This window comes from Biomphalaria glabrata, chromosome 14 (assembly GCF_947242115.1).
Source record: "Biomphalaria glabrata chromosome 14, xgBioGlab47.1, whole genome shotgun sequence".
In the NCBI taxonomy this organism is placed as follows: Eukaryota; Metazoa; Mollusca; class Gastropoda; family Planorbidae; genus Biomphalaria; species Biomphalaria glabrata.
Genome location: NC_074724.1, coordinates 36,930,363 through 36,948,353, shown reverse-complemented (window position 1 = coordinate 36,948,353; position 17,991 = coordinate 36,930,363). Strand labels below are relative to the sequence as shown.

The window sequence follows — 17,991 nt, the reverse complement described above, 5'->3', positions numbered from 1 at the left end:
TTCAGGTACCCATTAGAATTAGGTGGATACCCCCTTTTGCCAGCACTGCTGAGGAAATGTATGTATTCCTATTCATTTTTTATTGATAAATTCTTAAAGTACAATGAGTAAAGAAGTGAATACACTTAAAATAAAACCAAAACCTTCCACTTTAATTTTTGGCCTAAAGTGACACTTTTTGTCACCAGTACTGGAGAAACACTCATATTATATATATAAATATATATATATAACATATAGTTCGTCCATCGTGGTTCGATGATGACCACTTTGTCATCCAGGGGGCTGAGGGCTTTGCACTGGGGTTTTATGCCTCCTCATGTGGCTGGTGAGACCTATGTGAGCCCGGAATATTCGGACGCACACTGGGCAGGTTATTCCAGCTGGAGCTAGTGTCGTTTGCCTTGCTTTTCTTTTCTGGCGTTTTTCTTCTGCCAGCGTTGTTCTTTTTTTCTCAGCAACCTGTGCGCCAGTTTTCACAGCGCGACGCCATGATGCTCTGTCATGTGCCTCTGTCTCCCAGGTGCCTGGGTCTATGCTGAACGCCTTCAGAGAAGCTTTGAGGGTGTCCCTGAAGCGCTTTCTTTGACCACCTTGCAAGCGCTTTCCTTCGCTTAGTTGGCCATACAAGAGTCGTTTAGGGATGCGGTGGTCTTTCATTCTGTAGATGTGACCTGCCCATCGCAGCTGGGACTGCATCAGGATTGTGTGGATGCTTTGCAGACACACTCTTAGAAGAACTTCTGTATCTGGTATTTTGTCTTGCAATTTGACATTTAGTATTTTTCTGACATGTCATGTGGAAGTGGTTCAGTTTCTTTGCATGTTTACTGTACACTGTCCATGTTTCTGAGGCATAGAGCAATGTAGGGAGGATGACAGCTCTATAGACCCCTAGCTTTGTGTTTGTGGTGAAGCCACGTCTGTTCCAGACAGTTTTAGACAGTCTGCCATAGGATGCACTGGCCTTGGCGATACGCAGATCGATTTCACTATCGATTTTTCCATTCCTGGAGAGTGTGCTGCCAAGATATGTGAATTTGTCCACTGCGTTTATATCCTGTCCATTTATAGTGATGCTTGGATCCAAGTAGGCTTTCCCAGGAGCAGGTAGATGTAAGACTTCAGTCTTGTTCGTATTGATGGTAAGGCCAAAGTCTGAGCATGCTCTTGAGAAGTCACTGACGATGCTCTGCAGATCGTTTTCAGAGCAGGCATTTAGGGCACAGTCGTCAGCAAATAGCAAGTCTCTGATTACTGCTGCATTTGTTTTTGATTTTGCTTTAAGCCGCCTCGGGTTGAATAGGCCATCATCAAATCTGTATGATATATTTATCCCGTTGTTTTCTCTATTTGTGAATGCATCTGTCAGCATAGCGGAGAACATGATACTGAACAGTGTAGGTGATAGGACACAGCCTTGTTTTACCCCGTTTGATACTTCGAAGGGCTTATATATATATATATATGTTCCATCAAAAGACAAGATAATTACTTTGCAATTCTTATGTCAATCTAGTCGTGCAAGTCAATCAGTGAATTACTCTGCTAAGTCATTGGTTTCCCTTGCTGATTCAGGCAACCCATACGAGGTATGCATTAGAGTTTAGTGGACTCTAAGGCATCCTTGATTCCAGAAGTTCAAAACACAGTCTTCATCTGTATTTGAACTCAATATCCCTCAGTTTGGAAGCCAAGCATTTTACGACTCAGCACCCATGCTCCCAGGTATGTTTGTAACTAATTTTTATTACATGGTTCCCTGGTCATATGTTATGCACTCTGGGATCCCCACCACCCTAGAGGAGGTTTGGATTACTACATAAACTTCATTTTTCAAGGAACATAAAAAAAAACTTTAAAAGAAACACTTTTTTTGATAACTAAAATCAAAATTTTCAACTAATTAATTAATTAATTTATTGCTTTTATATAGTGCAACTTTCATGCATATAGCATGCTCAGAGCGCTTTGGCTCAATCTCATTTGTGGACCAGTAGGGGGTAGTTATCTGGGAGAAGGTTTTCCGTCCTGCCAATCTCAAGCGTACTTAGCCTCTAGATCCCACATCTAAAGGCAAAGATTAGTTTTAAATACTGATGAAAATAAATATTTATAATGTCAAATGGCCAAGTCAAATACATGCCCATGTGTACCTTTCTAGATTATTTGTGTATAGTTAAAGAACAAGGTATAACTAAGAGACATTACAAAATATTATTAACTTAGCTTCATAATGAAATATGTATATGATTGATTAATAAGATTATGAAATACATTAAGATTATTTATTTGATAATGCCCAACTATATAACATTACATTGAGACATGGTGGCTGAGTGGCTTCCGAACCAGGGAAAGTTCTGGGTTCAAATCCTGGTGAAGACTGGGATTTTTATTTTGGGATCATATGGAACTTATGATTCCATCCACTTCTAATGGGTACCTGACATTAGTTGTGGAAAAGTAAAATCGGTAGGTCATTATGCTGGCCACATATCACCCTCATTAACTATGGGCTACAGAAACAGATGACATTTACATGATCTTCCCAATAGATCACAAGGTCTGAAAGGGGAATTATAAAATAACATAGCAAAATTATGAAATAACTGTAAAAATACTTAGCTAGATTATGAACTAATCCTAAAAATACTTAGACTAGATTATGAGACTTGAGTATGATTACCTGGCTAGGTATAAAAACAAATGCCAGGGAAATGGTTAGAATCATTAAGAGTCAGCCCAGCCAAATGTCAGAGGAAACATCTCCATAGCCAACAGTGGAGAACGTGACAACAGCAAAATTGAAAGACTCAAAAATGTTGAAGCTTGAGCTGCTGCTTCCTCTCTGAATGTGTTGAATAGTGCAGATACTTGAAGGAAGGAAATCAAAAAGAAAACTTAAGTTAACTCATGTAAACCTATGTATATTTATGTTTATTACTGACAAAAAAATAAGGCAAGCTATTAACTCAAGAAACTGGGTCAGAGAATACATGGTCACTTAATTATAACTAATTATTTATTCAATTTAACTCACACTCTGTCAAAAACTAACTCTACAGCACAATTTCTAGAGGCTATATTTTAGATTCTGATAAAAAAAAATTTAGGCTATATTACATTTTACACAGCACTATATCTAGTCTAGGCTACATAGCACATAGACACACATAGATTTATTTATTATTGTTCTTTGGAATATACATATTATAATTAATAATTAATAGCTTTTATATAGCGCTACTTTCATGCTTATAGCATGCAGACCAACAATTGGCAAAGAACCAGCATACAGACCAACAATTGACAAAGAACCAGCATACAGACCAACAATTGGCAAAGAACCAGCATACAGACCAACAATTGGCAAAGAAAGCTTACATGAATAGTCCAACAATAATGGCATAAGATTAGTGAATTTTGCATCAGGAAAAGGAATGTCTATCTGCAACACTAAATTTTAACATGAGAGTATTCACAAGGTAACCTGGATCTCACTCTATTTAACACCCAGAATCAAATAGATCATATACTCATAGATAAGAGACATGGATCGGATATACTAGATCAGAGGTGTGCAAATTACGGCCCACGGGCCACATGAGGCCCACCTAACTGTTTAATGCGACCTGTGCATACCTACAGAAATTAGGTGAGCTCATAGATTATACATATAAAGAATGCAAATATATAAAAAATAACTAATTTTAAATATCTATATAAATTATTGAAATTTCTGATTCTTATCAGTTATGATGAAGAGGTGAAAGAAATAGTCCCTACACATCATTCTAAAAAGCCTAAACTAAACGTAGCATAAATTCTTATTTGCAATATTTTAAAGATCCAGTCAAAGATTCAAACTCAGAGAAGTACTTGAAGATTTGGAAATAAAACATTCCAATGTTCGGTACCACAGTAGTGTCCGCTGGCTTAGCATGGACAAGATATTGAGAAGAATATAGGATTTCAAGGAAGAAATTGTTATGTTCCTTGAAGGACATTGACTATGACTTTGCTACTAATATTTCTAATGAAGAGTGGAAGACTCAAACTTTTTTTTCTTCGGAGGTAATGCACATGAAATGTATGTGAATGCTAAATCTTTTCAAACAAAACTTTCCCATTTTTCCAGGCAAGCAAGTGAAAACAGATTTTGACATTTTCCTTTGCTGAAAGGTAAAACTATTTCTAGTAAAACGGTTGAATTATTTAAATTCTTTGATTGTGGAATGGGCTGAATACTTTGAGGGGACAATGAAGTATATGAACTGTCACATTGGAGGACCAGATCCCTTAGAGAACCAACACTCATTGAAACATCAGAAATAATTAGGACCACGAAGAATCACAAAGCACCAGGAGAGGACCAAATTACAGCAGAACTAATTAAATATGGAGGAAAAGACTTAGATTCCCAAATACACAGACTAATATCCAGAATTTGGGAAGAAGAAGTAATACCAACAGAATGGGAAACAGCTCTTATAATCCCAATACACAAAAAAGGATCCAAGCTAAAGTGCTGCAATTACAGAGGAATCTCTCTACTAAATGTGACTTATAAGATCCTGTCTAGGCTTATAACTAAGAGGCTTGGAAAATACTCAGAAGAAATCTTAGGTGACTACTAATCTGATTTCAGATCAGATAGATCCACAACTGATCACATCTTCACACTAAGATTTATAATAGAAAAATGCCTTGAATACAGCATACCTATCCACCAACTCTATTTAGATTATAAAATGGCCTATGACAGTATCAAATGGAAATATCTATATGACACTCTACAAAATTTTTGAATACCTAACAAACTGACAAGACTTATACATATGACTTTAAATAACTCAAAAAGTAAAGTCATGATAGAAGGAGAACACTCACTGGAATTTAAAATTAAAAGAGGATTAAGACAAGGTGACTCACTTACTTGCATGCTTTTCAATTTGACACTGGAGAGTTTTAAGAAATAAACACATAAACTTGAGGGGAAATATTACTAACTTTTTAAATACTTCAGGAGAGAAAATATGGTTCCACAACCAACAGGGACGATATATAGCTAACCTCTACAATACCTTGCTTTATGCAGATGAATTGCCTTATTGGGTAAAGAAACCTCTGACATTGCTAGTTTTTTCACACAACTAGAAGCATCTTGACCAGCAGGACTTGAGGTCAATGACAGTAAACCCAAGTACATCGCAATGACAAGAGACAATCAAAAAGATAGGACCATATATTAAAATCATAAATCACAAATTTGAAAATGTCAAAGCATTCAAATATCTAGGAAGTACAATTGATTTAAAAAATGACCTACTAAACAGAAATAAAGGAAAGAAAAGCAGGAGGCAACAGGGCATTTTATAGCACCCACCATTTACTTAAGAACAAAACAATATGAAAAAACAAGAAAATAATATACAAAACCATAAGACCAGCTGCAGTGTATGCAAGTGAGACCTGAATGCTGACAAAGACAACCGAAAATATACTAAATACTTGGGAACGTAAAATTCTAAGGAAAATCTATGGTGCTATACAAGATGAAACAGGGTGGAGGACATGTACTAACCATGAGATATATCAATTGTATGAAGACCCACAGATAGTGACGGAGATAAAAGGCTAAGGAGAGATCTGAATGGAGGGATGTGTTGAAGCCAGCTAAAGCCCTCCATGGGTTGTAGTGCCATTGGGATGGATGGATGGACAGTGTTTCCTGCAAAATGACTGAAAAATAATGACAAATATTAAAACAAAAAAAATATTTGCTCTATTCATATTTTACGATGTCTTAAGTATTTCTTTCAAAATAACTATTTTGTATTAAATAGGTTAAATAAGATCTAGATGTAGTGATAAATCTCATCATCTTGACATCATATGTGATACATATACATGACTTGATCATCATATACATAAATCATACAGGAATGGACTGGATTTCTAGATGCACTAAGATTCTACATCATGCAACAATACAGGATTACAGGCAGCACTTTGGCTTTCTTACTGTCACTAATACCGTAGTCTAACTGTAATACTTGATCTAGATTCAGATCTAGACTCTAGTAGACTGTCACTTAGTTTACTCATAGTCATAGTCACCATATAGATCTAGATATCATAGTTTCGGTCAGACGTGAAGACCACCAGCAGGAGGACGGGGGATGGGAGTGGGCATGGTTCGATAAATTCAAACGACAGTCCAGTGCACAAACCGCACGACCAGGCAGCCATCCACAAATACTACATCTAGAGATATAAATATATATATAGAGAGAGATAGATCTAGAAACTAGAATCTATATATACTAATAATGTAATATAGATCTAATATAATTATATAGAGAGTAGTTTATTTAATCCGGACATTACATGAATTCGGACACTAGCTGTTTGTGTGGTCATTAAATCTTTATTTTGATATTTAATATGAAACTAGCATGTCCATTTCCAATGATTCTGACCCAATTTCCTTCCATTTAGTTGTCTTTTTATGTAAGAAAAAAGAATTTCAAATGTCTACATGAGGTTTTTGTTTTTCCCTATGTTACCCGGATGACTTTACCTCTTCCTAGGGTTAAGACTATATTTTTTGGTTTGCTAAGTCTATGCTAATGAGCCCGGCAATACTTATTCTGTTTTTTGGAGCTGTTTTATTTGATTCATAAGCCAAGTTGTTTGATTTTATACAACAAAAATAATAGGGTGTTGGAATTAAACTACGATTTTCTTTACCAAAATTTATTTCAGACAGCCAGTTTTGGACATCAATGTTAATGATCTTATATATTATATTTGTTTGTTTGTTTTTTTCATAGAGAATAAATGGGCAAATGTTTGTAGTGAGCTTGATACATTGAATGTAGTTAAATGCCTAGATCTAGACCTACTAGATAGATTTATGGAGAGAGAATATATATTGTTTGTTTTTTTCATAGAGAATAAATGGGCAAATGTTTGTAGTGAGCTTGGTACATTGAATGTAGTTAAATGCCTAGATCTAGACCTACTAGATAGATTTATAGAGAGAGAATATAGAGGATTCAGCTATTTAGGCAAGAATGGCTATCCTAACCTGTACTATACTACAAAAGATCATCTGTATTAGAAATTTATTAAATTAATTTAATAAACAAAAAACAAAAATTTAGTTAATGTTAATATAGAATTAAAATCAGAGTTTATTGATGCCTAAATATAGAGACTGTCTGAAATAAATTAAATGGTCTCCGGAATAAAATAATGTGGGTCAAATTTGTCTGCATTAAATATAATAACAAACATAGGTTAGGGGTACAAATATAAGTAGTCATCCTTATTCTCCTTAAACTTAAACTAAAGAAGATTTTGATACTTATTTCTTTTCTATGTCGAACCATTGTCAAATAACGCGCTGTCAAAGTCAAACAAAGTCAAATTTTGGCCTATAGGTGTCCAAATAGCATAAACTACTCTAGATCTAGTTTATAAAAGATCTATTATAATTTATTATTATTTATATAAAATATATTACTATAGATCTAGACAATCACAATAGTCATTATTATCATAATAATAATAATAATAATAATCTTTATTATCCATAAGGAAATTTGTCTTACAATTTGTGCATTACACCAAACAAAAAACATTATAACTATAAGAAACCAAAGTGTACATACACACCAGACTCACTCATAATTTACATGTGACAAAGTTTATACCAGATTGTTCTTATTTAATGATTTGATTGCCAGGGGAACAAAAGAGTGTTTGTGTCTGTTTGTCTTTGCTATCGGTGTCTTGTATCTCTTTTGTGATGGTAAAATCACAAAATCCTGACACAAAGGGTGATTCTTTATTTCGAGGATCTTGTTAGCTTTTTTAGAGATGTTTGTCTCAAACAACTGCCCAAATGGGGTTTGTTTTTTGCCAATGATTTTGCCAGCAGCATTTAGGATTCTATAAAGTTTATTCCTATTTTTAATGCTCAGATTGCCATACCAGGCAGTGATATTGAAACTTAAAATATTGCAGATGTGAGCATGATAAAACATAGCCAAGGCCTTTTCGCTAACATTAAACGAGGACACCTGACGCACCAGTAGTTAAACTGGGTGATTTTAATAAATGCACCTTGAAGGGTGACCTACCCACCTTCTATCAACACATTTCATGTCCGACAAGAGAGCACAGAACTCTGGACTTATGTTATTGTAACATCAAAGGAGCATTCACATCTCGTGAAAAGCCACCACTAGGATCATCGGACCACAAAACAATACAACTGCTGCCTATTTACCGTACAAAACTTAAAGAAGGAAAAATCATTCAAAAAAACGTACAAGAATGGACTCAAGACAATATTCTCAAACTACAGGGATGTCTAGACTGCACTGACTGGAATTTGTTTAAAGAGACCACTTCCAATCTGGACGAATGGGTCGACGCAGTGACAAATTACATCAAATTCTGCGAAAACATGTGTGTCAGCACTAAGAGCATCAAGATATACCCCAACAATAAACCATGGGACACTGCAAAAATAAAATGGGAAATAATAAAAAAGAAAAGAGCATTTATGAGTGGCGATGGACAGACAAGGAAAATTGCTCAACGAAATCTCAACGGCGTTCTTGAGGAAGGGAGGAGAAACTACCGCACCAAGCTGGAAGACTCAATTAATACAAGTGGCATGAGACAGGCGTGGGGCATCATGAGCAAAATGGCAGGAGCACAAGTCAAAATTAAAAATAATCTTGCTAAAGAGACGAAAAAACATTGGCCAACGAGTTAAATGATTTCTATTGTCGCTTCGACACGAAAGATTTTAATTATCTAAGACTCAAAGCCCTTGAGGATGTCAATGTTAACAATTATTTTGAATTATACTATGACTATCTCACACTATCTATCTATACTATTAGTCTGAGTATAGTCACTATAGACTAGTCACTAGACTATACTTAATTATAATACTAAAATAGTATGACTATCTCAAACTATCTGAGTATCTGTCTATACTATTTGTCTGACTATACCATCACTATAGTCACTAGACTATACTTAATTAAAATACTACTATTTTATACTATATTTTTTCATACTAAATAAAATTATAATATAGTTAATGGACCTTATTCACTAATTGTAAACAAACATTTAGCCATGTGATTATCTATATCCTCTATTACTATACAAAGTATGCCATCCGTAGTGGCTGTCACGTGATACATATTTTTTTATTGTTTTATCAATATTACAATATTATGCCGTGGCTAAATGTGTTTATTTACGATTGGTGAATGAGGTCCATTAATATTATTTATACTATATTTTTATTTATATTACATATAGTACTTATAGAGTCTATACTTTATTACTTTATTAAATTATTATAGTATTAAATTATAGTTACACTACTAACTAGTTATAGATCTAGACAATGTAGTCATCTAGTCAGTAGATCTACTTATACACATTATAATAGTATTATACCATTTAGTCAGTTTAGTATAGATTTCTATAGATCTAGATCTAATCAATCTAATCTATCTCTAGAGATCTATATATTATTATATTTTAGATCTAGTCTATATTAACCCTTTCACCACTAAACAGTTGTCAGAAACTATCTATCACCGAAGACAGGCTTAGAGAAGGGATATATAACTATAACTCTGATGTATCAGAATTTTAAAAAATCAATTTTATGACTAATTTCACAGGAAAAAACTAATTAGATTAGATCTAATAAAACCTAACAAAAAAGTTAAAAACATTCTTTTTATAATAGAAAAAAATACAATAGACCTAGGGTTCACATTCAGCATCATTGAATGATTATAATGATATTATTATTAGATCTAATTATTATGATGATCATTCACTGGTGACTGATTCTTTCATCATATTTTAAGTCATAAATAGGCCTGCAGAGCTCAAAAACATTAAAATATCACGTCATATTTAGATCTAGATCTAGTTGCCTTCCAATCTCCCGTTTCACTTTCACTAGATCTAACATATTCAATACTGAATTCTAATCTAGATCTAGCTGCCTAGCATCAATTTTTTTTATTCATTTTCACTACTAAAAAAAATCGTTCTGAACTCAAATTTGTCAAATGAGACAAATTCAACAAATTTATACAAATGGCTCTAGAAACTCTAGATTAGTCTAGATCTAGTCTAGACCCTGAGTAGTCCTAGCCTAGTCCTAAGTCAATACTTAGTAAAGTTAAAGTAGACTATAACACTATCTATTAGATCTAGATTCTCCTAGATCTATATAGTAGTCGAGACCTACATCTAACTAAAACTTCTAGATCTAGATCTAGATCTAAAACTAGATCTAGATCTAAAAGTAAAACTAAAAAATTCAATTGAAATTCTAAATTAAGTAAATTACTTACCCCAATCATTGTTTATATCCATATAAACATTAATATTCCCATTAGAATCTTATTCTATTAAAGCCTACACATAAGCCTAAATATGTTCCATTTAAAGGCTAGCAAAAAAAATTAATTTTCAAAAAATCTTAATCCATGCTGTAGAGATATAGATCTAGATAAACATCTAAAAATAGCTTCACTATCGCTCTTCTAGGTCAGAGTTAGTAAAGGTATAAATTTTTATTTAAAAACTAGCAGTGCGTACGTAAACGAAACAACCTAAAATCGGCGACTTTAGTCGGCGCCTTCGACATTGAGGTCACGCTCTAGTTGTCCAGAAGGGCGTCGGCGCCGTAGGCGCCATTATCCCATTGGTGGTTAAAAAGGCTTTTTTCTAACTACCAGGCCTGGACGTGGGGCTCTTTACCCCTGTTCTGTCTGAGGGCTCCCAACGGTAGACGGCCATATCGATTGACTGGGCCAGACCGGACCGTGACGTGTAGGCTACACAGCGCACCGTTCCTGGGCCCCACTCGCTACAAGTGGCTGAGAGCAATGCTAACTGAGGGGAGCTTGTCTCATATTCCTATACTAATACTGTAACCGCCACTGTTCCGTACAAGGACCGCCACTCCAGCTAACGGGACACTGATGACGGCCCCCTTGTGGAACGGCGTGACGGACTTTTTGGACTGGGTTCCGGGCGTTTTTTCCATCCCAACCCCCGAGTGAGAGAAAAAAACAAAACAAAAGCTCACCCAGGGAAGCCCGGCCGGGCCTGGTTCGCTACACGTAAGCTACTTAGACTATCTAGTTTCCACCACTAGACGTTTCCTCCGGAGGGCCACGCTGAGGCGACGTGTAGCTGGAATTTCCTCCGGCTAGTTGACTACCAGTAGCGGCGTATCCCGGCCACTCTAGTTGTCAAATGGTTAAATATTGACTCTATAGCTTGCCATGTTTGTGTTTCAGACGTCAATAAGATAAACTTCTTGCAGAAGTAATCTTTTTTTTTGTAATTCGTATTTATAATTTTAAGTTCTCACTTTCTGGTCTTCGCTTTAAATGCTCTAAATTTTAAATTATCTCGAATTATGTAATTTGAGATCGATCTAAGTAAGAAGGAATACTAATAAAACAAATATTGATCAATAGTCTAGGCCAGGCCCTAGACTATGCTGACATAGTTTGAACGTAGAATTTGTGTACGCTATTAACTTACCCACATTTTAACATGTTCAGATGATTCGTTTAAAAATGTTTTTTCATTGAAAAAGTCATTGTGATAGATAAATTTAGATACAGGAATTTAAGTTTGTAATGAACATATTGGTTTTCAGAATACGCACATAGATTACTTTGAGTGATCTTGCTCCTCGTCAGCAATGCAAATTACCTGGAACAAAAAGGTCTTTCAGAAGTACTGGATACACTATCTGGACAAGAATAGGAACATAAAAAAAGGCAAAATATGAAAATACTTTTTAAAAAGCTTTTCTATGGTATGGGGAAGAACTCCACATTCGCAACTATAAATTTCAATATTGTAAAAGGAAAGTTTCCCTTTCAGACCTTGCGATCTATGGGGCTGATGATGTTAAGGTCATCTGTTTCTATGGCCAACACTTAACGAGCAGGGTGTCATGAGGCCAGCACAATGACCAACCTCCTTTACTTTCCCAAATTAAGTCAGGTCACCATTAGATTTGGGTGGACCGAAATTCAAAATCCCAGTCTTCACCAAGATTTCAAATACTCCCCCCCCCAACCACATTTTTTTGTACAAAGCTTATATCAACTCTGTCTGTTTGGTCAAAAAGTTTTGTAGTTTTTTTGTTCAAAAAGTATTTTTTTATGTGTTCTTGTTCATATATTAATTTTTAAGATGGGAATTTTAAGTCACTGTCCACTGAAGGAAAACCTAGATCAAAGTCAGCGCTATTGTGTCTCTAGTGCAGTGTTTCCCAAACACTTCGCACGTTCTGAGTATTTAGCGAAACTTTTCGCTTATTTGTTTTTCACTTGGTGGCCTTAATATGGATTGTGTATGTGTGTGTTTATATTGTTACGATCTTCTCTATCAGGCCTTCTGCAAACACTGCCAACAACACAACACATCTAAAACAACTTGACTACAAGAGCTTCAATAAACAAAGTGGCGGTTTAATGACAAATTACATCAACAACAGCCAATGAACACAATTGGCTACACTAACTGAAATGCTTTTCTTCACAACAGAACTGCCTAACTAATCCCTACAAGTCTCTCTAGCTCGTACAGCTACATCTTCGAGGACTCTCAAGGTACTGCACAGTTTTTCTCTTGCTGTCCTGGACTCAACTGTCCTTTCTTTACACCAATGTTTCTCAAACTGTGTGCCGCGGCACATTAGTGTGCCGCCGAAGATTTGCAGGTGTGCCGCGGGAGTTTTTAGAACTCCACACGTGCAGCGTTACACAGGTCTGCCTACTATTAAATTTTGATTTTACGTTGCGATGACATCTCCACTTGCAATGACCAGTAGTAGTAGTGGATCTTTCCATTATGACGGAAAGGGGTGTTAGCTATTCAGGCTATGGAAGTGTCCACTATACATATATTATTATAATGAATAAAATGTTGGCCGCCTTAGCAGACGCACAGCAGTTCTCGAATTGGAAACGATAATAATAAGCGATGTGTTTCAAGTAAATTGGTTAGGTGTATGCTAATAATAACAAATTAATAATAAGCCTTATTCATTGTTATCCATGGAGAAATACGTTAGCAAGAATGAAACTGCGAAAGCGTTAAATGAAAAGCAAAGAACCAAACGAAGGTACAAAGAAGATTACACCAGATATGGTTTCATATCTTCTGAACCATTGCCATTCTGTCTGATCTGCAATGCAACTCTGTCGAATGAGACGCTTGTTTCAAGCAAATTGAAGAGACACTTGGAAACTAAATATCCAGCTGTAAAAGCGCAACCGAAGAAATACTTTTGAAAACATCAGGGCTCAACAAAATAAACAAGCTAAGACACTTACGAACTACCTAAAGCTGCCAGAAAAGGGATTGATTTCAAGTTGGATTTTCTATTCATGACGAGATCTGGTGGTTAATGTGACGTTTCTCTCTGATTTATTTGACAAATTAAATTCAAGGACCATCGGAAACCATCATCACTGCATCCTCAAACTGAATCATTTGGTGAAAAATTGTCTTTGTGGCAAAGTAAGATCTCGAAAGGAGTCTTCGACTGCTTTCCTACTTACAATGAATGTGCTTCAACTAAAGAAATCACCCCCGAAATTCTGGACACTTTGACACACATGCAGTCAGCATTGTGGCATTAATTTTCAACACTTGGAAGTAATGAATATGGATGGGTCAGTTATCCATTTGGAAACAATGAAGCTACAAATTTGACAACTGAAGAAGCAGAGAAGCTCATTGATTTAAAGCAACGATGCCGTTCTTTAGTCAAGTTTTGCCGAGAAAAGCCTGGATGTGTTTTAGATTTCAATCAACAAGTTATATCCTGCAATCAGTTTAAAAGCAATCAAAATAATTCTTCCATTTGCATCTTCATGGTTTTGTGAGTTTGGATTTTGAGCACTGACTGAAATCAAGTCTAAGAAAAGAGAGAGACTTCTTACAATAGACGATGAAAAGTGAGTTTGTTTGTCGACTCTGGAGCCTCGATAAGATCACATTTGCTCTCAAAAACATGCACACCCTTAACATTAAATATATTATTTAAAAACAGGTAATATATTTTTTTCTTTTTATTATAAAACAACTGTTGCTCTTCGTGATGTGTTGCGAAACTTTTGTAGTTCTTTTTACTGTGCCGCCAGACAAAAAAGTTTGAGAAACACTGCTTTAATAACACACTCTTACATAACACGCACAACAATAGGAGCTTTCTTACCATGGGGAATAACTCTACACACAAACACATACACATCAACACAATGTCAACATCTCTATATTTTTTCTTTCTCTCTTTGTGTTTCTCTTCCTCTCTCTCTCGTCGTTTGGTATGCTTTGATTCTAGTATCCTCCCTTTGTTTCTACAAAACTGTATTTAAAAAAAAAATTGAAGATAGCACTAGGGGCACGAATATTTGTACAATGGGCTGAAGGTGACTAAAGATTCTCTCTTTCTCTCTTTAGGCACTGGAAAACATTGAAAAAAAAAAACATAACAAAAACATAAAAATAACATTTTTAAAAAGCACCAAAAAAAAAAAACAATGTTACAAAGACATTTAAAAAACAACAACTAAAAAACAAACAAACAAAAAAAAACGGACAGAAGCGAGACTACTACCCGATGTTCGCCTATCCGCTTCCACTAACATTTCTACCTAGGCGCCACCTTAAGGCCAGGGTGATCTGGAATTAACTCGGTGTCATTGAACCAGCTGTCTCTGCACCATTTGTCGTGGCGCCTTTATTGACCTCAACCTATCCCTTGGTTTGTTAGCCCGTTGGGGCACCACTCACGATCGCTCAACCGTCTTCCTCCATCCCTGTCTATCCTTTCAGAGACAAGCCCCTCCCATTCTTTTATGTTTGTTTTCTAATCGCTTTCTCTGTCTGCCTCTTCTTTTTCCTGGTATTGTTCTCTGAATGAAGGACTTTGCAAGTACTGAGGACATAATGGTATTGCCATAATATATTTTTTAACAGTGGTCAGCAGGCCTTCATTAACCTATTATAATGTCTTGAATTACTTTCCTACGCTCTTGCGCACGCTCCATTGGCTTCCTGTGAAAGCGAGAATCGATTACAAGGTCGCCACACTTTGTCATCAGTGTATATATAACAATGAGATGCCCTTGTACCTTAGCGAACTGATTACTCCATATGTCCCCCAGAGAGCCCTGCGCTCAATGGACTCAACGCTTTTAGTAGTGCCACGTTTCTCCCTCAAAAGCTACGGTCAGCGTGCTTTTTCAGTTCACGGCCTACATTTTGTTTGTTAACAGCGCTTTATAAATAAAATTATTATTATTATTTCCGACCCAGTGCAGTCTTGCCAATGTTGACATTATTTTGACGAGAAACTCGTGCGCTAATGGACACACGCGATGGCTGTGTAGAAGCACGGAGATACTTTTGGGCTGTATGACACGTTGCGGGTTTGACTGCAGACACTTGGTACTAGATTGACACGTGATATGACGTAATTATCTTCCTTTTCGAAGTAACGTTTGTAATATGTAAGATAATTTTTATCGACCCAATCAAATGAAAATTGTTTGTCTAGAACTGACCACCTCAAGTAACTACTGTAACCATAATAATATAGATGCAAATACGACTAAGATTCGCACACGGAACACATACATACTTACAACCAGCGCTCTATAAGTTAGACTTCTATGTACGTCTCGATTACGACAGATGACCTTTCGTGTCCCTTTTTTTTTTTTTTTTTTTTACATTTTTATCATCACTGACATAGACTTTGCAGTGGAATAACACAATGGTAATAACCTTATATAGAACACTAAGGCTTTTTACATACGAATGACAAAACAGTTCATAACGATACAGTACACACACACTCACACACGCTGACCTATTGTATGGCTGTGCAGCTGGATGAGTCAACCTTGCCTGGTATTGGTAATGTAGCATTATTTTTTATTTTGATCGCATGGACATATGGTCATTTTATTAGGATTAAGCTTCACTCCCCCCTATATTAATTTCGAGCTCTGCCAAGCGCATTAAATTAGATCCATTGATTTCTATTTCCAAAAGACTTTTAGGCTAAAATGTCTGTAAAAGCTAAGAAACTTTTAAAAGGTAGATTTAATTGAAAAAAATTATTTTGGGTAAGGATGATTTTGGTAACAGGAATTTCTATTGGCACAGATAATGGCAAACAATTGAAGACAAGACCTCACTAAATGTAGCAGGCCTATATATAGCTGGATAGTCCATAAATTAATAAAATTAAATTAACCATTTAAAAAATGTTCCACTTAATAAACAAACATGCTCAAGCCAACATATGTGAAACACAAACATATATATGCAATAAATAATATATCACATTTATTATTGTGCATAGTGTGAGCTATGAAACTACGGATGGCTGCCTGGTCGTGGGATATTGTCTAGTGATATGTGGTCTCGAAAAACCCGGGTTCAAACCTTTCCTGGCATCCCGTGGGAGTTTTGTTAATCCTCAATATAAAAATTAGGAAAGGTAAGATTTTTAACTGGGACCATGATACACCTTCTTTTATGCAAAGACCGGAGGCCAAGCCGGGACACTCCATATTTCTATTATATTTATAGTATACCAGCCTTTAAATACAATAAGTTATCTAGTCATGAATGCATCAATTCAAGTCTCTATACAGTATCCTGTTCACCAAGGCTAATGAGCCCCATCTGCCTGAAGCTTACTAGTTTGTGCGGTCTATAATAATATTATCAGAGTTGACTTCTGTGTCATCTCCTTCAAGTTGAATATAAATAGATATAAATATTTATTTATTACACTTTAAATGACTCGAGTACAATAAATATTTATACTTTAAATGACCAGTACTCATTGCGCTATACATTTAGTATCACACCCATAATTCTTGCACAGTTGATTTTCTACAGTTGTGGGCATGGTATTATACCCCACTAAGAACCAAACCAACTTCCACCAACTTCAACTATGAGCCACACATGAATTAGACTGGTTGTCAAAGGCTATTTGAGATGTATGCCATTAGGAAGCAGATATAGGTAGTGGATTGCTTATATCCATTACCACTTCCAACAATTACAACCTTGCAGACCTTGAGAATAATTTATTGCTTAACTATGCAATGTGATTCTAACTGAATGAGAGTGGATTTGAATGCCTGGATCATATAATTTCAACTGTATAGAAACATAGTCTCATTATTTTCTTTCATGTGTCAAGAGAAGCTCAATGTATAAAAATTGTATTTTATTATGACTAAATAGAAATTTTTATAAAGAATTTTTTACTTCATTTTTATAGTGGTAAAAAATATAATTATCTTCAAGTAGTTAAAGACTTTATTTTTGTGATATGAACACAAGATGTTCTAGATAGTGATCAGAGAGGAAAGTTGCTAACAAACATATCTAACATTGTGTGAGCCTACAAACAAACAAACAGGAGAACAAACACAAAGTAATAACTAGAGAACCATTTGTAATGGACATTGTTTTTATTGTTAAATGCTTTACAACTTATCTGTAAGCAAAATTAATCAGAAATTTGACATAAGAGTGCTGCACCTTTGGCTATCCAGTAATCTTGTGTGTTGCTTGAAGGAAGGTGGACAGTTACAACAAAGTTAGTAGAATGTCCTGCCAAAGAAACAAGGAAAGCAAAGTTAAAACAGTGGAGTTCAAATATTTATAGATCATACTATACACCTAGGGTGCAGCAGCTAAAAAAAACCTTTTATTTTTTAATTATCTCTAAAATGTTAATATAATAGACCAGGGCAGAGGCTCCTAACATCATTGCATAAAAAATATTACTGCCTATTATTATAAAACTACATCTATAGGGTTATTAACTTGGATGAAATCAAAGCCTGAAGCTATGGTCTT

At 35.5% G+C, this 17,991-nt stretch overlaps 1 protein-coding gene and 1 pseudogene across 1 annotated transcript; both read right to left on the bottom strand.

Annotated features, from left to right (window-relative positions):
- Nucleotides 1-2,733: 2,733 nt before the first annotated feature.
- On the bottom strand, nt 2,734-10,610 carry LOC129922752 (uncharacterized). Its single transcript, XM_056009702.1, has 3 exons — nt 10,416-10,610; nt 5,588-5,734; nt 2,734-2,876 (listed from the first exon to the last, which is right to left on the bottom strand). Exons 1-3 carry the CDS (start codon nt 10,435-10,437, stop codon nt 2,734-2,736), a joined length of 312 nt encoding a protein of 103 aa, XP_055865677.1. The 5' UTR covers nt 10,438-10,610.
- A 6,971-nt stretch (nt 10,611-17,581) lies between these two features.
- Nucleotides 17,582-17,991, bottom strand: part of LOC129922751 (dynein axonemal heavy chain 6-like) — a 51,624-nt pseudogene continuing 51,214 nt past the window's right edge.

Excerpts from the sequence above, each read along its gene's own strand:
- LOC129922752 (XM_056009702.1), bottom strand. The coding sequence starts at position 10,437 with ATGGATATAAACAATGATTGGG. Across the intron at positions 5,735-10,415 it reads GGATATAAACAATGATTGGG|GAAACACTGTCCATCCATCC; the intron begins GTAAGTAATTTA and ends GTCATTTTGCAG. Across the intron at positions 2,877-5,587 it reads TACAATTGATATATCTCATG|TATCTGCACTATTCAACACA; the intron begins GTTAGTACATGT and ends CCTTCCTTCAAG.